This window comes from Asterias amurensis, chromosome 3 (assembly GCF_032118995.1).
Source record: "Asterias amurensis chromosome 3, ASM3211899v1".
In the NCBI taxonomy this organism is placed as follows: Eukaryota; Metazoa; Echinodermata; class Asteroidea; order Forcipulatida; family Asteriidae; genus Asterias; species Asterias amurensis.
This window is the reverse complement of record NC_092650.1, coordinates 8,997-35,845: the sequence shown is the minus strand read 5'-3', so window position 1 is coordinate 35,845 and position 26,849 is coordinate 8,997. Positions and strand designations below refer to the sequence as shown.

The following is a 26,849-nucleotide window of genomic DNA, read 5'->3' as shown; positions in this document are numbered from 1 at the left end:
GAAATCTTGAAATTATTTGAAATTATTTTGGTACAAATTTCTTCCTCAGCTGTTGCATCCAATCATATCCATTTTGGCCACTGCCACATCGGGGAGTCCTATCAGCTGACTTTCACGATGACCAATCACAATGCGACGGATACGGTGCGCTTCCAGTGGCCAGAGCACCCCCAGTTGAAATTCTGTCCCTCGGTTGGGCACCTTCACGGCGGCCTGGCCAAGGATATTGCAGTCACCTTTAAGACGGATTCCGCCGTTGGTCTGCAGGATACTGTGATCAATTGTAAAGTCTGCAAGATCACATGTGATAAGCCGGTGGATCAGGTAAATATGATCTGGTGTGAATGATTAGCAACTTATGCACCCAAATAAAATTCAGGGTTTGGAAATCTGCACTTGAAGGCTTGTCATGATTAAGTATTAACCAAGTTGTCTGTGAATTTGATTTGCTTCACCATCACACATATAGATTACATAGTATAAAGCATTTTGTAACTTTAGTAAACTAAGAATTCAAAATCCCCTATTGTGAACACCAGGTACCTGACTGGGATGATAGATTGCGTACAGTCAAGTGGGTAGACATCCCTGTGGCTGCTCTACGACCTCCGACCTCAGGTGACACCCCGGGGAATCGCCCAAAGTCTAACCAAGATGCCAAGAAGGAGGAGAAAGAAACCAAGAAAGAGCACAGGAAGGGCGGGGCTAAGGACAAGGAGGCGGCTAAGGAGGCGGCCATGGAACAGATGGATAAGGAGAAGACAGAGGAGGAGTTGAGACGGAAGATAGCGGCGGGTGAAATAGTCATTGAGGTCCCTAAGCCTGCCAAGAAGAAGGTAATTAAATGGTGCTTTCCATAATAGTTTAAAATTGAGTTATGGTGGTTCTGAAACCAATGCAGTGTTTCAGACAATAAAAAATCCTGGCCTGGATTTCACAAAGCAATATAAGATTAAATTTAAGATGAGATGTCAATATTGCCAAAGTGATGTGATACCACACTTTGCTTTGCAATTACGATGATTCAAGGTTAAGCTCTTGATGACATCAAGCCGAAGAGTATCAAATCTGACATGCATGGCGCATTATATATTTACATTATTATAATTATTGTTGTTGGTTTGAATGTAGGTTGTTGAGACTGAACTCGAGCCGACCAACACCCCATTGGAGGACACGACACGCGACGTTGAACTTCGCGTCAGCGCGAATGCAGACTATGCCAAGTACAAATGCAAAACTGATGTCATTCACTTCAAAGACACTCTCATGTTCCAAACAAGACAGTTTGTGTAAGTTGGAACTTGTTTATTTTACTCTGACCAGATTCTTGTGTTTAGATAAATCAAATTGATCTTTTTGTTTATTACATGAAATAGGGTACAAAGATAAAGAACTCTGCATTGAACAAAGAAAAATAAGCTAGATTGGGACTTAAACCTGAGCCCTGCACTTTATATCAACTGAGCTGTCTATCTAGCCCTTTGTTTGAGGTCTCCCTATTTTGTCAATATCTCTGTTTGAAGTGCCAGTCCGAAGCCATTAAACCTGTAAGTGCCATATAGCCAGGGAACCAAGTTCCATACAACGTGGGAAGTGGTATAGGGGTGGGAATCATCTGAGGGTGATGTGACGCATAGACAATACAACAAAAATATCAGAAAGGAAAGTTACAAAGAAGCTATTTTTCATCTGATGATACCTGTTAAATAGTGGTGGTTAACTGCTATTTGTCCAGTCAAGTCGATATGTGTTGATACACACATTTCCTCAGACATAATTTCTTATGTAGCTTTAACTCCACTATATCTTCATTCTCGATTCCTACAGCTTCCAGCTGACCAACAAGGGCACAGTACAGCTCTCTTACAACTGGCAGGTGGTAATGGAAGATGAGATTCTGCGCCGTAAGTCAGTCAGCTTTGCTGATGAGGACCAGATGAGATTACCATCACGCTGCAGCACGGCAGCTACAGATCTCATGGATGTCTATCCATTCACAGTGATACCTGAGATGGGAACCGTTGGAGTCGGCAAGAAACAGAACTTCACTGTCAAGTTTGCCCCGTTGGATATGCAAGACTATGAGGGACGTCTCATTTGCAGGTATGTCCAGATTAGATCAGACCCAAATTTCATGGCTCTACTTACCATGGATTTGTTATGCCCTGCCGTGGTCCATAGGAATATGCACATTACAGGGCCCTTTAAGCACATATTTATATGGATGGTCTAGTTGGTAAGATACCGCTCTTGAATGGCAAAGGTTGTGGGTTCGAATCCCACCTGAGTGCCTGTGATTTTGTTTTCACAGAGCTTGGGAAAGTACTGTTGAGTACACAGTGCTCACACATATTGGTGTGTATGTGTAAAAAAAAAAAACGTAACACATTGATCTTCAAACTCCACTTTTCTTCAAACGTATTTAAAACTAAATAAGATTGTTTACACAAGTTAACGCTTGAATTCTTTATCCAGGGTCCCAAATCTTGAAGAGGGTAAACAGGGACCAGTGATCTCGCTCCGCGGTCGTAGCCTCATGCCCTACTGCCACTTTGAGCTAGAAGACTCTGACTACGTCACTGGTTCCCGTCGCAACCCGGAGCTTCGTGGTCCAGGTGGTTCGCCCCCAGGAGCTACCCTTGACCCCAACACCCGGGTGATTGAGTTCACCTCGGTAGGCATCCAGGTGAAGAACCGCAGGAGTTTCTACATCATAAACCCGACCAACTCTCAGTATTCATTTGTCTGGAACTGTGAGGACGAGGAAGATCCTAAGATAGTTAAGCAGTTTAGTTGTGCGACAACAAAAGGGTTCGTGGCGCCAGGTAAAAAGACTGAGGTAAGAATCCTTTGTCTTTAATCAATAATAATAATTGTGGCTTCTTATATAGCATACATGTCCGTCACAAAGTGATGCTCCTGGCGCTGTAACATACAGTATTTCTCGCCAGATGTTGGACTATGTTTGAATTATGAGACCTAATTCTGATAGCACCATGTAATGCTTTACAAGGTGCTGTGGCGCAATTTGCTTCCGATCGGACCAGGAACACTGGGGCGAACCCCTTCTCTTTTTGATAAGTGCACTGGGTTCTGTAACACGCGTTACAAACCCACCTGTTCAACTGATTTGCTTGCTTTTATTTATTCTTTGCTCATTGTTTATTTTGTGTGTACAGCGCTGTGGTACTTTCCCCTGTTAGTTAGAGCGCTTTATAAATACCTTGTATTATTATTATTATTATTATTATTATTATTATTATTATGGGATCAACAGCTTAACGTCCCATCTGAAGGACGAAGCAATGGTTAAGTCTCTTGCTTAAGGACACAAGTGTCACGGCTGGGAATTCGAACCCACACTCTGTTGACCAGAAACACCAGAGTTTGAATTCGGTGCTCTTAACTGTTCGACCACGACACTTCCATCGGATGTTTCTTTATGTAAAAATATTTCTTCATTTAAAAATATACTGTAAATATACTGTAAAACAATCTATGATTGATCTAAAAAGTATTAAATCGATGTAGAAGCACTTATACAAGAGCTCTCATCTACCAGTTCCTGACCTATTTTATTCTCACTATGGTCTGTCAGCAATTAATGCTCTCTTTTTATACCAATAACTTAATTTATTATTAATACCATTTGTCAGTATGGCTGTGTATTGTTTGGAAATGTTTACGAAGTATGAAAATAGATGTGATTTTATTTTATTTTATTGGATTTAATTTAATCATTTGCATTTTCCTATTTCCAAGCTAATTTTATTATGGGAAGGTGTTTAACTTTGTCAATGTTTGAACCTTTTTTTTCTTCTTTTTTCTCGAAATTTTGGGTGGGTCTGTCAAAAGAAAAACTGAAAATCAAATTCAGATTGTAGATGTGGGAGGAAAATTTCAACTGGGGAAACCCAGTACAGATTGGACAAGGATATACTTATGTTTACAAAAGAAGAGTTTTCAAGTTCATTTTGAGATTGGCATGGTTTTTAACTTTTCTGTTCCAGATCAGCTTCGACTTCACCCCATCCCAGCTGGGCATCGTTGAATCTTTCTGGCGCTTCACCATCCCTGAGCAGAACATCCTCGTTCCATTTCTTCTGGTGGGTGACGCTAAGGAACCTGCTGTAGCCACTGATCGATCACACATCAACTTCAAGTCATTACTGCTAGGTGAGAAATGTTGACTGATACTTTTTAAATCTAATAAACAATGAATAATACTTTCAATACCCGTAAAGATGCGAGGTAAATCTTCTCTCAAATCTCAAATGTGAAAGTGCTTACCAAAAACCTTCAAATGCATATCAAATTGTGTCAGGAAGTTTTTTCTTCTCATTTTGATGCTGGTCTTGTACAAATATTTCTGGTCCAGTAAATGTTGTGAGTCAGTCCAGTGGTCTTGTGGACCCCCCTCCCCCATTTTACAGCTCTGGAAATATATGGACTTAGAAAACAGTCTAGAATGATCGGAAATACTTTATCTTTAGTCTGAGAATCCTAATTTGACTTTTACCTTCATTATAGGTAACCAAGCTAATGAGAGGATTCAGCTAATCAACAATGAGAGTCGACATTTCACCTTTGACATCTCTGAAGCCTCATGTCACTCTGAGGCATTCTCATCCGAGTTAAGCGTTACTCCTAAGGAGGGAATCATTCCACCGTTCGGAAGGTTAGTTTAAAAAATAACAACTAGTTCTTGTGCAATGCATTTTACAACAACTTATCGATACACTTTACATAAGTGCCCTGGTCATTGGACCAATTACATTCCTTTAATCTTTCTCAGCGTCTTGGGGAGTTTACAGACTGGGGTTGTCTTGGCGCTCCAAAGCTAACCAGGGAAATTTTGCTTGTGCATGTGTGTACTCCACGTTACTAGGCATGCAGTGCTTACACAGCTAGTACATAAATTTGGTTGGGTCGAAAGGGCAGAATTCTGCGGTAAGCAGAGATGTGACGAAAACTAAAGCTGACCAAATATAATAACTAATTTGTCCTTTCATAAATGAAATCTGTTTAGTTTTTTCATTTTAAAAGAAAGTTTCACCCCCCCCCCCTCTACTCAGGATTCCAATCGACGTCTCCTTTACCCCTCATGAAGAGAAGGTAGTTAACTTCAATGTAGAGATCAACATCAAGAAGAAGACGCTGCCGATCTACCTGAACGTCAAGGCCGAAGGCTATTCCATGAACGCAAAGGTCCTCTGTGAAGATTCCACTGGCAAGAATGTAGAGCTGTCCTCTCGTGGAGTTAATGAGATCAACTTTGGAGAGGTACATTTTTAAAACGGAATATTTGGTATTGTAAAATGAAAGATATGACACAATGCTTTGCAAGCTAAATTCAACAACATCTGATGGGACTGAACAAGTCCACGACTTTAGAACAATCTCTTTGTCCATCCATGGCGCTGCCAATCAACTTTAGTACATGTCTCCAGGAAACAACGAGACTAACTATTTAGATCTGTTCTAAGCTTTTAATTTAATATTTGTTTGAGTGTTATTGCCTTGCTCTAGCTGCTAGGATATGTGTTCTCTATAAGAACTCAGTTTTGTATGTTGATGATCAAAAGAGGGAGAAGTAGTGTTAATTTTTTTGTTATAATTTGTGTAACTTTTATGTCTGTAATTTTTCAGGTGGAAGTAAATGAGAAGGCAGTTCGTTCCATCTTCATCGTCAATGCTGGGAAGTTCAACTTTGACTATGAGTGGTCAATGAAGGAGCGATCTGGCAAGGCAATGAAGATGGTCAGCATCTCCCCAGAGACTGGGTCTGTACCATGCAGCGACCGCAAACGATGTGTTCTGGCATTTAAACCACCCCACAAGACATCGATACGAGGATGTGAATTTCTGCTGAAGGTATATTAACATCGCTGTTGATCTTATTTCAATTTATTTAAAGACACTGGACACCTTTGGTAATTGTCAAAGACCAGTCTCCTCAGTTGGTGTATCTCGACATATGCACAAAATAACAAACCTGTAAACATTTGAACTCAATTGGTCCTCGAAGTTGCGAGATAAAAATTAAAGAAAAAACACCCTTATCACCGAAAAGTTGTGTGCATTCCGATGCTTGATTTTGTGACCTCAAAATCTAAATCTGAGGTCTTGAAATCAAACTTGTGGAAAATTACTTCTTTCTCAAAAACTACTTACTTCAGGGTGTGCCGTTTCTCACAATGTTTATAGTATCAACAGCTCTCCATTTCTCGTTACCAAGTAAGTTTTTATGCTAATAATTATTTTGAGTTATTGCCAAAAGTGTCCACTGCCTTTAAGCAAAATCAGAGTTGGCCCTCAACTTTCTTCCCAAATCCTCATTCGTCAGTCTTTGACCAAATCTTTGACTCAATTTCCATTATTGATCCTGTTTAGGTGACTAACGGTCCCAGCTACCAGATCACTTTAGCTGGTCAAGGAGTGGCCCCGGGTCTTCATTTCTCCTTCACCAAGTTTGACTTTGGGCCTTGTTTCATCCATCGAGCTGGAATGCCTACCTTGTCAAACCTTCTGACAGTCACCAACAGGGATAGTAAGGCTATCAGGTAATACTTCCTTAGTAACCTTTTCATTCCATTAGTAAGACGTACTTATTGATCTGTTTTGCGTGATAAAAATATTATTAGTGGAGCAATATTTAAAATGTGCCAAGTCTGTCATAAATGACACTCCTGGCATTATCAAATCTGGCATTTCTGGAGGAGAATGCTTTTATTAGACAAAGCAACTATAATACAACACCTTGAAAGAGATACAAGGTGGCGCATATTGCTGTTGGACCATTCCAGAAACACTGGGGCTAACCCCTTTTCTTTGCTATAAATGTACTGAAGACAACACCTTGAAAAAGATACAAGGTGGCGCATATTGCTGTTGGACCATGCCAGAAACACTGGGGCGAACTCCTTTTCTTTGCTATAAATGTACCGAAGACAACACTTTGAAAGAGATACAAGGTGGCGCATATTGCTGTTGGACCATGTCAGTAACACTGGGGCTAACCCCTTTTCTTTGCTATAAATGTACCGAAGACAACACCTTGAAAAAGATACAAGGTGGCGCATATTGCTGTTGGACCATGCCAGAAACACTGGGGCGAACCCCTTTTCTTTGCTATAAATGTACCGAAGACAACACCTTGAAAGAGATACAAGGTGGCGCATATTGCTGTTGGACCATGTCAGTAACACTGGGGCTAACCCCTTTTCTTTGCTATAAATGTACCGAAGACAACACCTTGAAAAAGATACAAGGTGGCGCATATTGCTGTTGGACCATGCCAGAAACACTGGGGCGAACCCCTTTTCTTTGCTATAAATGTACCGAAGACAACACCTTGAAAGAGATACAAGGTGGCGCATATTGCTGTTGGACCATGTCAGTAACACTGGGGCGAACCCCTTTTCTTTGCTATAAATGTACCGAAGACAACACCTTGAAAGAGATACAAGGTGGCGCATATTGCTGTTGGACCATGTCAGTAACACTGGGGCTAACCCCTTTTCTTTGCTATAAATGTACCGAAGACAACACCTTGAAAAAGATACAAGGTGGCGCATATTGCTGTTGGACCATGTCAGTAACACTGGGGCTAACCCCTTTTCTTTGCTATAAATGTACTGAAGACAACACCTTGAAAGAGATACAAGGTGGCGCATATTGCTGTTGGACCATGCCAGAAACACTGGGGCGAACCCCTTTTCTTTGCTATAAATGTACTGAAGACAACACCTTGAAAGAGATACATGGTGGCGCATATTGCTGTTGGACCATGTCAGTAACACTGGGGCTAACCCCTTTTCTTTGCTATAAATGTACTGAAGACAACACCTTGAAAGAGATACAAGGTTGCGCATATTGCTGTTGGACCATGTCAGTAACACTGGGGCGAACTCCTTTTCTTTGCTATAAATGTACCGAAGACAACACCTTGAAAGAGATACAAGGTGGCGCATATTGCTGTTGGACCATGTCAGTAACACTGGGGCGAACCCCTTTTCTTTGCTGTTAATGTACTGAATTATTCTATCAGCATTATACAACACCAGTAAAAAGCACTAACGGCCCAGTGTCCTGCTGAATTTCACAAATGTCAAGACCAGGGCCCAATTTCATAGTGCTGCTTAATGGTAAGCAAATTTGCATGCTTACTGTAGCAGAAAAATTTGCTTAAGCCTTAGCGTATTTCAAAGGTTAGCAGAACAATTGGGCGGCCATATTGCGCGTTTACCGTGGATTTGCATTGTGACGTCATTTATTTTCGTGCTGTAAGCACCGGAAGGTTAGCATGCCTTTTCGTGTGCTTCAGTTAGCAGCGCTATGAAATGGAAATTGCACAGTAAGCACAAAATCGGCCGGTAAGCAGCGCTATGAAATTGGGCCCAGGTCTCGAACCAACACTCTGCTGATCAGAAACACCAGAGCTTGAGTTAAAGAAATGTACATTTTGATTTGTATTTTAGCATTGACTGTCTGTATACCAGTACGTCCCATCTGGAGGTGCAGTTCTCAGCGTGTGTGTTGCAGCCAGGAGATAGTCGGGATGTTCACCTCACTTTCTACCCACGAGAAGCCATCAAGTACAGAGAGATGGTCATCTTTGAGCTCAATGGACTGTCTCGTACTCAGGTATTTTAGTTTTAAGAGCTAAAAGTGATTTTCAGTTCCATTGAACAAGATTTCAGTGGGTCAGTGAAGAATGGTTGCTACAGCTAAAAAAGACCAACACTTCATCTGTTTTTGAATAAAGCATACTTACCTGAAGGCAAGTTTGACTCTCCTAGTTTCAAAAATAAAAGTAAAAGAAATCCCAGAACAACTTTTTGAAATTGTCAACACGCACCTCATTTAAAACAAAAAATGACATTCAATCCATCCCTTCATTGTTTATGCGCTCAGAAGTTCTCTGAACATTGAAATTGTCACACTAACTTCATTTGAGACAAAAAAAGACGTTTAGTCCATCCCTTCATTGTTTATGCCCTCAGAAGTCCTCTTGACAATTTTTCTCTCATCGGACTTCCTGTGAGAATTTGTCCTTCATCTTTTAATTTACTATCTCTGTTATTAAAAGCAAAAGTTATTATGTTGTTTGTTAGAACTTGATGAGCAATTTTCGATCTATCACTTTGTTCTTTTACACAGGTGGAAATTCTTGGAGAGGGAACAGAGATGAGGGTGGAAGTAGCCAATCCCAAGGATAGACTGGTCAACTTTGGTGCCCTCCGTGTCGGCGAGTCAATCAAGCGCACCGTCCCGGTGATCAATAACAGCCCTGCCCCTCTTTCCTTCACCGTGGTCATTACGCCCCTCAGCTCTATCCTCCAACAGCTGCCCAATGTCCTCTCTCTGGCCCCTACCAAAGAGATCTATCTCAAGCCAAAGGGAGGCACTTGCAACCTGGATCTTGTCTTCACACCAAAGTGCCGTATTCCACAATTCACCGAGGAGGTAAAAGCCAGATGTTTTGTTTTCACCGAGTATAAATGTCAAAAATGTACAATTTCAGTTTCCATGGTGCTAGTTTAAATCATTCATGAGTTGCCAGATGAACATGATGGGTTATTTCAGCCGCTTTCTTAGATGGCATTTGAAATTCCTTTTGGACAAAGATAAGAACTGCATACTGTTTGTTAATATTTTGCCTGAAAGTTGTTGGTGTTAAACGCAAGGAAATTAGTTTGAAATATTCAGCCTTTCTGCCATTTTGATCTTTTTTCCAGGTGATGTTAGAATGTGCTGGCTTATCACAACCATTGTTTGTAGTGGCCGGCTCTTGCCAGGGGATTGACATCAGCCTTGATCAGGAGTCTATACCATTCGGTGCCGTGGTACAGCGTAGCAGCACTACGCGCAAACTCCTCATGTATAACACAGGAGACATAGGAGCAGGGTAAGTTCATATTCCTGTCCAAAAATAACACACACAAAAAGGTTTGGTTAAATTTATCCCTGATTTATGCATTGCTACATATGTAACAAAATCCATCGTTGGGCATAGGCATATAATAAAGCGCAAAAGGGTTAAACTCATTCATAAATAATGGTGGCATGGGTGGCAATTGCTTGCCCCTCAGCACTGTAGCCGTGGTTTGATTCTTGGCTTGGGCTCAAATTATTTAAAGTTTACGCAGTCAGTTTATACCCATGTGATTATTAACTTGTAACTTGTTATTATTACTTTTACAGCTGACAAGGGGCCAATTTCATAGAGCTGCTTAAGCAAAAAAATTGCTTAGGCACGAAAATAGCTCGTTTATTTTGCACATGTTACTGGCCAAAACTTCATGCCATATACATTGCTTATGACTGGTATTTAGCTGTTGTTTACTTAGCATAACAATTGAGTGGAGTCTTGGCTGGTAATCTGATTTTACTAAGCCAGGTTTTTTTTTGCTTAAGCAAAACTTTGGGCTTAAGCAGCTCTATGAAATTGGTTTGCCCTTATTTTTACAAAGATGAGCCAGTGGTACAAGTAGTTGCTGTTTGACTGAAGTTGTGTAAGACTTGAACAGATTTCTGATTCATTGTATCTTATGTTTTGTAGGTTCAAGTGGAACAGTGATAAGTTTGGTCCAGACTTTTCAATCAGCCCAACGGAAGGTTATATCTCCCCTGGTATGACCGTACCACTTGAAGTCACGTTCTTCCCGAAGGAGCTCAGTCAGGATATCCGATATGACGTAAGTCTTCTACTAAATTTCAAGTCTAAAGCGTTCTGTAAAAGACAAAGTACTGTGTTGGTATTTATTGTAAATAAAAGTATCTGAAGTTGAAAGTTCAGACCAGCACCAATACTTCAGAGAAACACTTTTCCATCTGCAATACAGTATTTGAATGGCCGTTCCAAATTATTGCACAAAACGTTTTAAATGTTGTAGGCCTATGCCTTTGCTGATGATTTACAAAATAATTGAGTTTGGGGTTGCTTCATAGAAATTACGCTGCCACATCGAAGGAGGGCGCCCCCTACGCCTTGTCTTGACAGGGATGTGCGTCGGCAGCCAGCCCCAGAAGGAGGTCCTCCACTTCAACACGCATGTCCGGGTGAAGGACACACGCAGTCTGACATTGCACAACCGCACTAACCTACGCTGGGAGCTGCGACCGGTGATTGAGGGCGAGCACTGGGCTGGAGCGGACACTATAGTGCTAGAGCCACAGCAGAGCAAGCCCTATGAGATGACCTATAGACCTCTCATCATGACAGCTGAGAGCAAGAAGCATACGGTACTAAAACTCTCTTATTATCAGATTATACAATTAATAAATCATAAACAGCTTCAGAAGGTCTTCAGGCAGCAAAGCAACAAATTTGTTTGTTTTTGACCCATTTGTAGGGGACAGTGTTCTTTGCACTTCCTGATGGTTCAGGTCTTCTGTACAATCTGACTGGTGTATCTGAAGCACCCAAAGCAGCAGGTAGCATCACTAGAGAAGTACCCAGTAAGACACAGTATACTGAGCAACTATCTGTCTCTAACTGGCTCAAGAGACCACAGAGGTATGTTAACACAGTCTCAACATTTACATTTCTTGTATTGATCCTTGTTTGCAAACTTGTAACATCGCTGCGATGTACTGTCTTGTAATTTTTCAACAATGCCACGAACTGACACTAACGAAGATACCAGTAAAAAGCAGCAATCGGAGAAAACGGCTGTTAAAGTTCAATGCGTTTTTAAATCAAAATTGCCTGCGCTAGACTCAAGATTGGCGTCAGTTCGTAGAAATGTAATTTTTTTCACTTTTGATGTTTGTGTGCACCATGTGCTGCAATGATAAATTGAACCTTTGTCAGGGCTCGAATTTCACGCTGGACCGCAGGCCCGAGGCCAGTGATTTTAGCTTCGGTCCAGTAAACTTTATGCCGAACAAGTCCGGCGGTCTTGTGGTTTTTTTTATGCATACTAATATAGTTACTATTACAAATAGTTATATGAAATATACTATCTTTCATTAAAAAAGGTATTTCAATCTCATTTAAAATAAAAGTTTTTGTTTTACTTGTCGTCAAATCAGTGTTCTGAGCACGCCTGCGGAACGTCAATCCGTCCTTTTTTCACGTGCATCAGGCTGCATACAAGTTTTCCATTCAGTTTACTCATGCCCACACCTTGTACATCTAGTCTCAAACCATTTATGTTTATGCACCCGGGGAGTGAGCGAGCGGGGACGAGGGAGTGATGTGTTGGTACCCGGCGCGACGGCACACCTAAGTACAGCGATGTTTGTTTACCACTGACCATGTGTAAAGTCTGATACCTTACAAAGGAGTGTTGAATTTGCATTAAGAAGGTCTGGTTGCAATACCACACATCCCTGTGTTGCATGGTTAAAAGTAAGGTCTTGTTGCTAAACGTCTTGCTAAGTATGGCTACCAACAGTGATGAGCTTCTGACTACTGCTGTCAAATTTTTGGTCAATCTTTTTATGACGATCTTTTTATGAATGCTGCACGTTGCAGTGTTTTGTTGGTGATTTGCCTGTCAAATCGGAATTTTATTTTTTGAGGCGGCGAGAATGACGTGAAGTAGGTATATGGAACTTTATTGATTGGGTTTCACAGAAAAAAAAAAGCCTCCTAAGGGATGAAAAAGGCCTGCTGTTCTATCGTGTTAACTTTTTTTTTTCCTAATAAAATTTTGGTCTTGTAAAAAATCTTTCGGTCCAGTAAAAATTCTGAGCAACAAGCCCATGCGGTCTTGTAAATTTTTTCCCCAAATTCGAGCCCTGAATTGTGTCAGTCCAGGCAAATTGTCAGTTTCTGTGCCAAGCTGCCTAAAGCCTCTTCATCTGGATTAAAAAAAGTAAAACTCCTGAAGCGTTGAAACTTCATGAAACTGCAGGCCTCATTTAACATTGTCTTAACGTGATAAACAAAAATAAAGAATAGGGGGTTTGAACACAATGTGTCAGTGTGTGATGTCAGTGATGAGTTGTATCCCATACATGTCATACTATGTTCGGTTTTCCCTCATAGATTCAAAGTCCTTATTGAGATGATCAAACCAGACAAGCTGGATACAGCAACAACCCTGAAGGGTCTGGATTACATTGATGTTCCTGGCTTGAGTAAGAGAGAATATAAACTAAACTTCTTCTGTCATAAGGAAGCTTCATACTCAGCTAAGGTAAGGACTAAAGATTGGGCAACGAATCAGACTTGTCTTTGAATTGATTCTCTTCAATCCGACTCAGCTCAAATATAACAGCTATAGTTTTGGTTTTGTCTTTTATGGCTTGAAATTTACACTGTACCTCTGGCCTGAAGCGCTGTATTCTAGTAAACTCACGACATGACAAGTCTGGTGGTCTTGTGTTTTTCATTTGAGAAATAATACTCTAATATGTCAAAACAAAAGATGCTCAAATTTTGACTCTTTGTCTAATGTAACAAATAACTTTCGGTTTCAAAAGATTAATACTTGCATGGGTGCACAGCTACAACCATTGGTGCACATTTGTTTTCCTAGTTTATGCACAAAGGCTTAAAAACCACTGATGTAGCAGTTACCTCTGTTATTTATATATCAATTTACAACCACTGTGTCAATGATGGATCAAAGGTCCTTGAATTTGTCAAATACAAGATCTGCAAAGAGTTACTCAGTATTTATTTGTTGTTCATTTGTTGACTTTGTAACAAAAGGATCAGCACCCATAATTGTGGCAGTTCACCTACATGTTACAAATGAGATAGAACTTCCCTTAATCGCGCATGTTCAAAACTGGTTAGTAAGCAATAATAGATGTTGTTATCTTCTTGTGTAACTCAAGTTCCTGAAGACATATTCTTTCCTCCCTTTTCCCCCCTAGGTGATCTTCCGCAATGAGGTAACCGGTGAGTTCCAATTCTATTACGCCACATTTAAGAGTACCGCACCCGGCGTGATTGACACCATTGAGATGACAACACCCGTACGGCTCAGTACGTCTCATACCATCTCATTGGACAACCCTCTCAATCTACCGGTGACCTTTACAACCAACTGCCCCGTTGCTGACATTATGCTCCCACCTCAACTTGTGGTGCCTCCTCAGTCAGAGGTAAGACATGATCAAATAGAAACTTACCCCAGCCCCCCCCCCCCCATCTCACAGCAAAAATCCCTGTTTCTATGATACCAAATTTGTTTGAAGGCTCCCCTGAACTGATCTCTTGTTTCAGTAATACTTTTTAAGGCCTCACTTTATGTCGGTCTTGCAGCCAATTTGACGAAGTCCTAGCAAAAATGTATCAAATTTCTCTTGCATGACAAACCAAGTATAGTCAGAGTTATGTGCTTCGTACACGTATAAAAGAGCAAACTCTCATCTTAATTACCTACGTGAGATTGTCTTGTCTAGCTTTTGTCACTATACATGCTAGAGTAGGAGTGACTGGTCAATATATGGAGAGAGGGGAGGAGGGGAGCTGAATTTTTTGTTTACTTTCTTGAGAAGTTAAATTGTTTTTACATTCTGCCTTCTCATAAAAAAACCATGAAGGGTTGTGGCACTGTCTTAAATATTCCAAAGCTTAAAACAAGAGCAACGAATAACAAAACTGACCAGGTTTTTTTTTTAATAGGACTGTTCAACGTGAAAAGATACATGCAAGTCTGAACATGTCTTTTGCAATTCCAGATAAACTTAATGAATTGAAAAACTCTCTCTATTTACAACACTCTTTCCTGTTGGTCTACTTCCCAGGGATCTCTGAGCTTTGAGTTTCTACCCTTGAAGACCGGAGTCACCAACAGCAAGTTGCAGCTGAGTAGCGCAGAGCTTGGCATGTTCCAATACGACCTTCAGCTCACAGCGACTGCAGCTGGGCCAGAGAAGGCGGTGTACTTCAGGGCGCCGCTGGGTGGCGGGCAGCAGCAGTCGGCACACTTTGTCAACTTTGCCAAGCTCAAGACTGAGTACACATGCAAGGTAAGGGGTGTTGCAACCAAGCAGTCAAAATTATGGTGTTGTTGGCAGTTGAGAGTTGGTTCAAATCCTGATTTGGACATGTGTGTCATTGAGGAAGGCACCTATAAACCATAATTGATTCTGAACTTTTTGTTTGTTTGTTTCTTTATCTTAACATTCATTTGTTTGGTTTTCTCTTCACAATAACAGGTTGACAACAGTGATTTCCACACTGATAAAACCATCACAGCAGCCCCGGGGTCAAGTGGAGGTTCAGAGGTTGGTATTGACATCACATTTGAGCCGTCTCGTCTTGGAGAGACGAGAGGGAACCTAGTCATCAACTCCAGCATGGGTGGAGAGTACACCTTCCCTCTGTTTGGCACCTGTATCCCACCCAAGCCTCAGGGTCCTTACAACATCAAGGCCAACTCTACAACCTCTATCCCATTCCGTAACGTCTTCCCCCACACCACAGCATTCACCTTCCAGGTGGATAACCCGGCATTCTCATGCAAGCCGGGGGAGAGCATCCGGGGGAAGAAACAGCATAACATCATCGTTGGGTATGAGGGTAACCCTGACCCCTCCAAGGCACCCAAAATGGGTAAACTGGTTGTTACTTGTCCCAGATCAGCTGGAGGGAACGCTAACGTAGCCTGGACCTTTTATCTCAAGGGTATAACCCCTTAAACACCAACCACTTCAACTGTCAAATTTGAGAATTTGATCACAACGCCAGTGCAAAAAACATTGTATCTTGATGGTGCAATAACTTAAAATCTTGCACAAAAAACTGCTTGGTGCCTATTAGATTTTGTATTTCAACCGGATTTATTTGTAGAGATAAAACGTTTTGACACTTTTAAACTGGTGTGTAATGTATGCAGAAGACTGAATCTCCTAGGGGTTTAATTTCAACATATTTTGACACAGATGCTTTTTATTTAATTTAATAGTTAACATAAATCAAATTTCTTTAAAAGGTTTTAGCTGTCTAGAAAAAGGTATTTCTTACAATAGAAACTTACCATTCTGTTTTAAAATGTACGGCAAAATATATGAAAGACAGTCAAAATTTATTATTATTTTTCAAACATTTTCAGAAAGGTTTGATCAACACATTTCATTCAACCAATTCTTGCTATCGCTATGAAGCAATTTTTTGTGAAGTGGGCATGGCTAACAGTGAATTTATGTCACACTTTGGAACAGGAGCACAATGATATATATGCATTCTCAACCGATTATAATGTTGTTATAATGAAGTGTTGAATTTAAATATTATTTGTAGATGTATTTTTGAAGTGATATTACAGGAGTGTTCAAAGTGCTGTACAGGAATAGCCAAAAATGACCAGAGTGTTGTGAATATGAAGTGCATAAGACTTTCCCTAAAAATGGTGAGGAATGGGACGCCCTGTTATATTGATGAGACCACCCTGATAATGATGGGAATTGTGTTTCAAAGTTTGGGACCAGCCATTAGATTGTAAAATATTGCTCCCTGAATACCGGTATTGGTGTACGTTGTAAATTATATCGTTTTTCTTGTAAAGATATTAAAGTTTGGAATACAATTTATGCAATGTCACAATTAAATGATTGATCTATGTAGATATTTTAAAAGTTATTAAAGTTGCTTCATACAGCACAGCCTGTACCATCCGTCCAACAAAGTACAATGGTAATTTTAGAACTAAAAAATAATCAACTTTACAATAAGAATATTTTCATTATATTAAAAGGATAGATCCGATTTAAATTTCCGTCCAAGTATAAAGTTGCTTCATACAGCACAGCCTGTACCATCCGTCCAACAAAGTACAATGTTAAGTTTAGAACTAAAAAATAATCAACTTTACAATAAGAATTTTTTCATTATATTAAAAGGATAGATCCGATTTAAATTTCCGTCCAAGTATTTTCCATTCCACCTGTTTTCCTATTATTGACTTACCACTTTGTGATGTATTTTTAACGTACAAACTTGTAAACAATGTGTGATTTGAGTAATTAAATGAGTGCTTTTGTTTTATCACATGAACCATAACTGACTTGCATTTGAATTTGTTTCGAAGGGACAGGACCTCATATAAATTTTTGTATTCATTTCAAAATTTTACCACCAATTTTGTCACCTGCCATTAATGGCAGGTAAATCCAGCAGTTCTTACCAAATTTTGCTTAAAATTGAAAAAAATAACAATGGGTAAGTCCAGCAACTTAAACAAATTTGGGCATAAAAATGAAAAAAATCACAAGGAGTAAGTCCAGCAAATTAACCAATGTTTGCCTTAAATGGAAAAAATTAGAAAGGGTAAGTCCAGCAGTTCAGTCAAATTTGGGCCTAGAATTCAAAACATCACATGGAGTAAAGTCCAGCAGTTTAATAAAACTTGTGCGTAAATTATCAACAAAATCACATGGGGTAAGTCCTTTAGTATTTTGCCTAAAATTTAATAAATCACAAGGGGTAAGTCCAGCAGTGTAACCAAATTTGGGTGTGCCTAAGTTTGAAAAAAACTGCAAGGGGCAAGTCCAGCAGTTTTATCAAATTTGTGCGTAAATTAGAAAAAAATCACATGGGATAAGTCCATTAGTATTTTGCTTAAAATTTAATAAATCACAAGGTGTAAGTCCAGCAGTTTTATCAAATTTGTGCGTAAATTAGAAAGAAATCACATGGGGTAAGTCCATTAGTATGTTGCTTAAAATCCAATAAATCACAAGGGGTAAGTCCAGCAGTCTAATCAAATTTGAGCTTAAAATGTAATTATCTCAAGGGGGTAAGTCATGCAGTTCAATCAAATTAATTGGGTGTGCCTAAGTTTGAAAAAATCACAAAGGGCAAGTCCAGCAGTTTTATCAAATTTGTGCTTAAAATTAGAAGAATTAATCACATAGGATTAGTCAATTAGTATTTTGCTTAAAATTTAATAAATCACAAGGGGTAAGTCCAGCAGTTTTATCAAATTTGTGCGTAAATTGGAAAAAAAAATCACATGGGGTAAGTCCATTAGTATTTTGCTTAAAATTTAATAAATCACAAGGGGTAAGTCCAGCAGTTTTATCGAATTTGGGCCTGAATTGAAAATATTACAAGGGGTAAGTCCAGCAGTTTAATACATTTTTTGCGTAAATTATAAACAAAAACACATGGGGAAAGTCCAATAGTGTTTTGCCTAAAATTTAATAAATCACAAGGGGTAAGTCCAGCAGTTTTATCAAATTTGAGCTTAAAATGTAATTATCTCAAGGGGTAAGCCCTGACAAAGTTACCCCCTTTCCAAAGTCGCCCCCTGACAAAATTACCCCCTTTACAAAGTCGCCCCTAACAAAGTTACCCCCTTTACACAGTCGCCCCCTGACAAAGTTACTCCCTTTACAAAGTCGCCCCCTGACAAAGTTACTCCCTTTCCATAGTCACCCCCTGACAAAGTTACCCCCTTTACAAAGTCGCCCCCTGACAAAGATACCCCCTTTACAAAGTCGCCCCCTGACAAAGTTACCCCCTTTACAAAGTCGCCCCCTGACAAAGTTACCCCCTTTACACAGTCGCCCCCTGACAAAGTTACTCCCTTTTCAAAGTCGCCCCCTGACAAAGTTACCCCCTTTACACAGTCGCGCCCTGACAAAGTTACTCCCTTTTCAAAGTCGCCCCCTGACAAAGTTACCCCTTTACAAAGTCGCCCCTGACAAAGTTACCCCTTTCCAAAGTCGCCCCCTGACAAAGTTACCCCCTTTCCAAAGTCGCCCCCTGACAAAGTTACCCCCTTTCCAAAGTCGCCCCCTGACAAAATTACCCCCTTTCCAAAGTCGCCCCCTGACAAAGTAACCCCCTTTCCAAAGTCGCCCCCTGACAAAGTTACCCCCTTTCCATAGTCGCCCCCTGACAAAGTTACCCCCTTTCCAAAGTCGCCCCCTGAAAAAGTTACCCCCTTTCCAAAGTCGCCCCCTGACAAAGTTACCCCCTTTACAAAGTCGCCCCTAACAAAGTTATCCCCTTTACACAGTCGCCCCCTGACAAAGTTACTCCCTTTTCAAAGTCGCCCCCTGACAAAGTTATCCCCTTTACAAAGTCGCCCCTGACAAAGTTACCCCCTTTACAAAGTCGCCCCCTGACAAAGTTATCCCCTTTACAAAGTCGCCCCCGACAAAGTTACCCCCTTTACACAGTCGCCCCCTGACAAAGTTACTCCCTTTTCAAAGTCGCCCCCTGACAAAGTTACCCCCTTTACAAAGTCGCCCCTGACAAAGTTACCCCCTTTACAAAGTCGCCCCTGACAAAGTTCCCCCTTTACAAAGTCGCGCCCTGACAAAGTTACCCCCTTTCCAAAGTCGCCCCTTGACAAAGTTACCCCCTTTCCAAAGTCGCCCCCTGACAAAGATAGCCCCTTTACAAAGTGGCCCCCTGACAAAGTTACCCCTTCCAAAGTCGCCCCCTGACAAAGTTACCCCTTTCCAAAGTCGCCCCCTGACAAAGTTACCCCCTTTCCAAAGTCGCCCCCTGACAAAGTTACCCCCTTTAAAAAGTCGCCCCCTGACAAAGATACCCCCTTTACAAAGTCGCCCCCTGACAAAGTAACCCCCTTTCCAAAGTCGCCCCCTGACAAAGTTACCCCCTTTCCAAAGTCGCCCCCTGACAAAGTTACCCCCTTTCCAAAGTCGCCCCCTGACAAAGTTACCCCCTTTACAAAGTCGCCCCTAACAAAGTTACCCCCTTTTCAAAGTCGCCCCCTGACAGTAACCCCCTTTACAAAGTCGCCCTTGACAAAGTTACCCCCTTTACAAAGTCGCCCCTGACAAAGTTACCCCCTTTAAAAAGTCGCCCCCTGACAAAATTACCCCCTTTCCAAAGTCGCCCCCTGACAAAGTTACCCCCTTTACAAAGTCGCCCCCTGACAAAGATACCCCCTTTACAAAGTCGCCCCCTGACAAAGTTATCCCCTTTACAAAGTCGCCCCCTGACAAAGTTACCCCCTTTACACAGTCGCCCCCTGACAAAGTTACTCCCTTTTCAAAGTCGCCCCCTGACAAAGTTACCCCCTTTACAAAGTCGCCCCTGACAAAGTTACCCCCTTTACAAAGTCGCCCCTGACAAAGTTACCCCCTTTACAAAGTCGCCCCCTGACAAAGTTACCCCCTTTCCAAAGTCGCCCCCTGACAAAGTTACCCCCTTTCCAAAGTCGCCCCCTGACAAAGATACCCCCTTTACAAAGTCGCCCCCTGACAAAGTTACCCCCTTTACAAAGTCGCCCCCTGACAAAGTTACCCCCTTCCAAAGTCGCCCACTGACAAAGTTACCCCCTTTCCAAAGTCGCCCCCTGACAAAGTTACCCCCTTTCCAAAGTCGCCCCCTGACAAAGTTACCGCCTTTACAAAGTCGCCCCCTGACAAAGTTACTCCCTTTCCATAGTCGCCCCCTGACAAAGTTACCCCCTCTAAAAAGTCGCCCCCTGACAAAGATACCCCCTTTACAAAGTCGCCCCCTGACAAAGTTACTCCCTTTACAAAGTCGCCCCCTGACAAAGTTACCCCCTTTACACAGTCGCCCCCTGACAAAGTTACTCCCTTTTCAAAGTCGCCCCCTGACAAAGTTACCCCCTTTACACAGTCGCCCCCTGACAAAGTTACATCCTTTTCAAAGTCGCCCCCTGACAAAGTTACCCCCTTTACAAAGTCGCCCCTGACAAAGTTACCCCACTTTACAAAGTCGCCCCTGACAAAGTTACCCCCTTTCCAAAGTCGCCCCCTGACAAAGATACCCCCTTTACAAAGTCGCCCCCTGACAAAGTTACCCCCTTTACAAAGTCGCCCCCTGACAAAGTTACCCCCTTCCAAAGTCGCCCCCTGACAAAGTTACCCCCTTTCCAAAGTCGCCCCCTGACAAAGTTACCCCCTTTCCAAAGTCGCCCCCTGACAAAGTTACCCCCTTTACAAAGTCGCCCCCTGACAAAGTTACTCCCTTTCCATAGTCGCTCCCTGACAAAGTTACCCCCTTTAAAAAGTCACCCCCTGACAAAGATACCCCCTTTACAAAGTCGCCCCCTGACAAAGTTACCCCTTTACAAAGTCGCCCCCTGACAAAGTTACCCCTTTCCAAAGTCGCCCCCTGACAAAGTTACCCCTTTCCAAAGTCGCCCCTGACAAAGTTACCTCCTTTCCAAAGTCGCCCCCTGACAAAGTTACCCCCTTTCCAAAGTCGCCCCCTGACAAAGTTACCTCCTTTTCAAAGTCGCCCCCTGACAAAGTAACCCCCTTTCCAAAGTCGCCCCCTGACAAAGTTACCCCCTTTCCAAAGTCGCTCCCTGACAAAGTTACCCCCTTTCCAAAGTCGCCCCCTGACAAAGTTACCCCCTTTACAAAGTCGCCCCTGACAAAGATACCCCCTTTACAAAGTCGCCCCTTGACAAAGTTACCCCCTTTACAAAGTCGCCCCCTGACAAAGTTACCCCCTTTACACAGTCGCCCCCTGACAAAGTTACCCCCTTTACAAAGTCGCCCCCTGACAAAGTTACCCCCTTTACAAAGTCGCCCCCTGACAAAGATACCCCCTTTACAAAGTCGCCCCCTGACAAAGATACCCCCTTTACAAAGTCGCCCCCTGACAAAGTTACCCCTTTCCAAAGTCGCCCCCTGACAAAGTTACCCCTTTCCAAAGTATCCCCCTGACAAAGTTACCCCCTTTCCAAAGTCGCCCCCTGACAAAGTTACCCCCTTTACAAAGTCGCCCCTTACAGAGTTACCCCCTTTACAAAGTCACCCCCTTTACTAAGTCACCACCTTACAAAGTCACCCCCTTTACAAAGTCACCCCCTTACAAAATCGCCCATTACAGAGTTACCCCCTTTACAAATCGCCCCTTACAGAGATACCCCCTTTACGAAGTCGCCCCTAACAGAGTTACCCCCATTACAAAGTCACCTCATTACAAAGTCACCCCCTTTACAAAGTCGCCCCTTACAGAGTTACCCCCTTTACAAAGTCACCCCTTACAGATTTACCCCTTTACAAAGTCACCCCTTACAGAGTTACCCCCTTTACAAAGTCGCCCCTTACAGAGTTACCCCCTTTCAAAGTCACCCCTTAAAGAGTTACCCCCTTTACAAAGTCGCCCCTTACAGAGTTACCCCCTTTACAAAGTCGCCCCTTGACAAAGTTACCCCCTTACAAAGTCGCATCTTACAAAGTCACCCCCTTTACAAAGTCGCCCCTTACAGAGTTACCCCCTTTACAAAGTCGCCCCTTACAAAGTTACCCCCTTTACAAAGTCGCCCCCTGACAAAGTTACCCCCTTTCCAAAGTCGCCCCATGACAAAATTACCCCCTTTTCAAAGTCGCCCCCTGACAAAGTTACCCCCTTTCCAAAGTCGCCCCATGACAAAGTTACCCCCTTTACAAAGTCGCCCCCTGACAAAGATACCCCCTTTACAAAGTCGCCCCTGACAAAGTTACCCCCTTTACAAAGTCGCCCCCTGACAAAGTTACCCCCTTTCCAAAGTCGCCCCCTGACAAAGTTACCGCCTTTACAAAGTCGCCCCCTGACAAAGTTACTCCCTTTCCATAGTCGACCCCTGACAAAGTTACCCCCTTTAAAAAGTCGCCCCCTGACAAAGATACCCCCTTTACAAAGTCGCCCCCTGACAAAGTTACCCCCTTTACAAAGTCGCCCCCTGACAAAGTTACCCCCTTTACACAGTCGCCCCCTGACAAAGTTACTCCCTTTTCAAAGTCGCCCCCTGACAAAGTTACCCCCTTTACACAGTCGCCCCCTGACAAAGTTACATCCTTTTCAAAGTCGCCCCCTGACAAAGTTACCCCCTTTACAAAGTCGCCCCTGACAAAGTTACCCCACTTTACAAAGTCGCCCCTGACAAAGTTACCCCCTTTCCAAAGTCGCCCCCTGACAAAGATACCCCCTTTACAAAGTCGCCCCCTGACAAAGTTACCCCCTTTACAAAGTCGCCCCCTGACAAAGTTACCCCCTTCCAAAGTCGCCCCCTGACAAAGTTACCCCCTTTCCAAAGTCGCCCCCTGACAAAGTTACCCCCTTTCCAAAGTCACCCCCTGACAAAGTTACCCCCTTTACAAAGTCGCCCCCTGACAAAGTTACTCCCTTTCCATAGTCGCCCCCTGACAAAGTTACCCCCTTTAAAAAGTCACCCCCTGACAAAGATACCCCCTTTACAAAGTCGCCCCCTGACAAAGTTACCCCTTTACAAAGTCGCCCCCTGACAAAGTTACCCCTTTCCAAAGTCGCCCCCTGACAAAGTTACCCCTTTCCAAAGTCGCCCCCTGACAAAGTTACCTCCTTTCCAAAGTCGCCCCCTGACAAAGTTACCCCCTTTCCAAAGTCGCCCCCTGACAAAGTTACCTCCTTTCCAAAGTCGCCCCTTGACAAAGTAACCCCCTTTCCAAAGTCGCCCCCTGACAAAGTTACCCCCTTTCCAAAGTCGCTCCCTGACAAAGTTACCCCCTTTCCAAAGTCGCCCCCTGACAAAGTTACCCCCTTTACAAAGTCGCCCCTGACAAAGATACCCCCTTTACAAAGTCGCCCCTTGACAAAGTTACCCCCTTTACAAAGTCGCCCCCTGACAAAGTTACCCCCTTTACACAGTCGCCCCCTGACAAAGTTACCCCCTTTACAAAGTCGCCCCCTGACAAAGTTACCCCCTTTACAAAGTCGCCCCCTGACAAAGATACCCCCTTTACAAAGTCGCCCCCTGACAAAGATACCCCCTTTACAAAGTCGCCCCCTGACAAAGTTACCCCTTTCCAAAGTCGCCCCCTGACAAAGTTACCCCTTTCCAAAGTATCCCCCTGACAAAGTTACCCCCTTTCCAAAGTCGCCCCCTGACAAAGTTACCCCCTTTACAAAGTCGCCCCTTACAGAGTTACCCCCTTTACAAAGTCACCCCCTTTACTAAGTCACCACCTTACAAAGTCACCCCCTTTACAAAGTCACCCCCTTACAAAATCGCCCATTACAGAGTTACCCCCTTTACAAAATCGCCCCTTACAGAGATACTCCCTTTACGAAGTCGCCCCTAACAGAGTTACCCCCATTACAAAGTCACCTCATTACAAAGTCACCCCCTTTACAAAGTCGCCCCTTACAGAGTTACCCCCTTTACAAAGTCACGCCTTACAGATTTACCCCTTTACAAAGTCATTCTTACAGAGTTACCCCCTTTACAAAGTCGCCCCTTACAGAGTTACCCCCTTTCAAAGTCACCCCTTAAAGAGTTACCCCCTTTACAAAGTCGCCCCTTACAGAGTTACCCCCTTTACAAAGTCGCCCCCTGACAAAGTTACCCCCTTACAAAGTCGCATCTTACAAAGTCACCCCCTTTACAAAGTCGCCCCTTACAGAGTTACCCCCTTTACAAAGTCGCCCCTTACAAAGTTACCCCCTTTCCAAAGTCGCCCCCTGACAAAGTTACCCCCTTTCCAAAGTCGCTCCCTGACAAAGTTACCCCCTTTCCAAAGTCGCCCCCTGACAAAGTTACCCCCTTTACAAAGTCGCCCCTGACAAAGATACCCCCTTTACAAAGTCGCCCCTTGACAAAGTTACCCCCTTTACAAAGTCGCCCCCTGACAAAGTTACCCCCTTTACACAGTCGCCCCCTGACAAAGTTACCCCCTTTACAAAGTCGCCCCCTGACAAAGTTACCCCCTTTACAAAGTCGCCCCCTGACAAAGATACCCCCTTTACAAAGTCGCCCCCTGACAAAGATACCCCCTTTACAAAGTCGCCCCCTGACAAAGTTACCCCTTTCCAAAGTCGCCCCCTGACAAAGTTACCCCTTTCCAAAGTATCCCCCTGACAAAGTTACCCCCTTTCCAAAGTCGCCCCCTGACAAAGTTACCCCCTTTACAAAGTCGCCCCTTACAGAGTTACCCCCTTTACAAAGTCACCCCCTTTACTAAGTCACCACCTTACAAAGTCACCCCCTTTACAAAGTCACCCCCTTACAAAATCGCCCATTACAGAGTTACCCCCTTTACAAATCGCCCCTTACAGAGATACCCCCTTTACGAAGTCGCCCCTAACAGAGTTACCCCCATTACAAAGTCACCTCATTACAAAGTCACCCCCTTTACAAAGTCGCCCCTTACAGAGTTACCCCCTTTACAAAGTCACCCCTTACAGATTTACCCCTTTACAAAGTCACCCCTTACAGAGTTACCCCCTTTACAAAGTCGCCCCTTACAGAGTTACCCCCTTTCAAAGTCACCCCTTAAAGAGTTACCCCCTTTACAAAGTCGCCCCTTACAGAGTTACCCCCTTTACAAAGTCGCCCCTTGACAAAGTTACCCCCTTACAAAGTCGCATCTTACAAAGTCACCCCCTTTACAAAGTCGCCCCTTACAGAGTTACCCCCTTTACAAAGTCGCCCCTTACAAAGTTACCCCCTTTACAAAGTCGCCCCCTGACAAAGTTACCCCCTTTCCAAAGTCGCCCCATGACAAAATTACCCCCTTTTCAAAGTCGCCCCCTGACAAAGTTACCCCCTTTCCAAAGTCGCCCCATGACAAAGTTACCCCCTTTACAAACTCGCCCCCTGACAAAGATACCCCCTTTACAAAGTCGCCCCTGACAAAGTTACCCCCTTTACAAAGTCGCCCCCTGACAAAGTTACCCCCTTTCCAAAGTCGCCCCCTGACAAAGTTACCGCCTTTACAAAGTCGCCCCCTGACAAAGTTACTCCCTTTCCATAGTCGACCCCTGACAAAGTTACCCCCTTTAAAAAGTCGCCCCCTGACAAAGATACCCCCTTTACAAAGTCGCCCCCGCACAAAGTTACCCCCTTTACAAAGTCGCCCCCTGACAAAGTTACCCCCTTTACACAGTCGCCCCCTGACAAAGTTACTCCCTTTTCAAAGTCGCCCCCTGACAAAGTTACCCCCTTTACAAAGTCGCCCCTGACAAAGTTACCCCACTTTACAAAGTCGCCCCTGACAAAGTTACCCCCTTTCCAAAGTCGCCCCCTGACAAAGATACCCCCTTTACAAAGTCGCCCCCTGACAAAGTTACCCCCTTTACAAAGTCGCCCTCTGACAAAGTTACCCCCTTCCAAAGTCGCCCCCTGACAAAGTTACCCCCTTTCCAAAGTCGCCCCCTGACAAAGTTACCCCCTTTCCAAAGTCGCCCCCTGACAAAGTTACCCCCTTTACAAAGTCGCCCCCTGACAAAGTTACTCCCTTTCCATAGTCGCCCCCTGACAAAGTTACCCCCTTTAAAAAGTCACCCCCTGACAAAGATACCCCCTTTACAAAGTCGCCCCCTGACAAAGTTACCCCTTTACAAAGTCGCCCCCTGACAAAGTTACCCCTTTCCAAAGTCGCCCCCTGGCAAAGTTACCCCTTTCCAAAGTCGCCCCCTGACAAAGTTACCTCCTTTCCAAAGTCGCCCCCTGACAAAGTTACCCCCTTTCCAAAGTCGCCCCCTGACAAAGTTACCTCCTTTCCAAAGTCGCCCCTGACAAAGTAACCCCCTTTCCAAAGTCGCCCCCTGACAAAGTTACCCCCTTTCCAAAGTCGCTCCCTGACAAAGTTACCCCCTTTCCAAAGTCGCCCCCTGACAAAGTTAACCCCTTTAAAAAGTCGCCCCTGACAAAGATACCCCCTTTACAAAGTCGCCCCTTGACAAAGTTACCCCCCTTTACAAAGTCGCCCCCTGACAAAGTTACCCCCTTTACACAGTCGCCCCCTGACAAAGTTACCCCCTTTACAAAGTCGCCCCCTGACAAAGTTACCCCCTTTACAAAGTCGCCCCCTGACAAAGATACCCCCTTTACAAAGTCGCCCCCTGACAAAGATACCCCCTTTACAAAGTCGCCCCCTGACAAAGTTACCCCTTTCCAAAGTCGCCCCCTGACAAAGTTACCCCTTTCCAAAGTATCCCCCTGACAAAGTTACCCCCT

The 26,849-nt window shown here is 43.4% G+C and overlaps 1 protein-coding gene across 1 annotated transcript in view; it reads left to right on the top strand.

The window, feature by feature from the left end:
- Positions 1-16,966, top strand: part of LOC139935405 (hydrocephalus-inducing protein homolog) — a 72,040-nt gene extending 55,074 nt beyond the window's left edge. The window contains exons 65-84 of the mRNA XM_071929974.1: positions 50-324; positions 540-836; positions 1,132-1,292; positions 1,831-2,106; positions 2,479-2,842; positions 4,014-4,179; positions 4,534-4,681; positions 5,079-5,286; positions 5,653-5,877; positions 6,397-6,566; positions 8,484-8,649; positions 9,166-9,471; positions 9,744-9,913; positions 10,568-10,703; positions 10,957-11,250; positions 11,361-11,524; positions 13,004-13,154; positions 13,840-14,070; positions 14,716-14,940; positions 15,130-16,966. Of these exons, the coding sequence (XP_071786075.1) occupies positions 50-324; positions 540-836; positions 1,132-1,292; positions 1,831-2,106; positions 2,479-2,842; positions 4,014-4,179; positions 4,534-4,681; positions 5,079-5,286; positions 5,653-5,877; positions 6,397-6,566; positions 8,484-8,649; positions 9,166-9,471; positions 9,744-9,913; positions 10,568-10,703; positions 10,957-11,250; positions 11,361-11,524; positions 13,004-13,154; positions 13,840-14,070; positions 14,716-14,940; positions 15,130-15,612 (4,616 nt within the window). The 3' untranslated portion in view covers positions 15,613-16,966. The remainder of the gene's footprint in view (positions 1-49; positions 325-539; positions 837-1,131; positions 1,293-1,830; positions 2,107-2,478; positions 2,843-4,013; positions 4,180-4,533; positions 4,682-5,078; positions 5,287-5,652; positions 5,878-6,396; positions 6,567-8,483; positions 8,650-9,165; positions 9,472-9,743; positions 9,914-10,567; positions 10,704-10,956; positions 11,251-11,360; positions 11,525-13,003; positions 13,155-13,839; positions 14,071-14,715; positions 14,941-15,129) is intronic.
- The last annotated feature ends 9,883 nt before the right edge of the window (positions 16,967-26,849 follow it).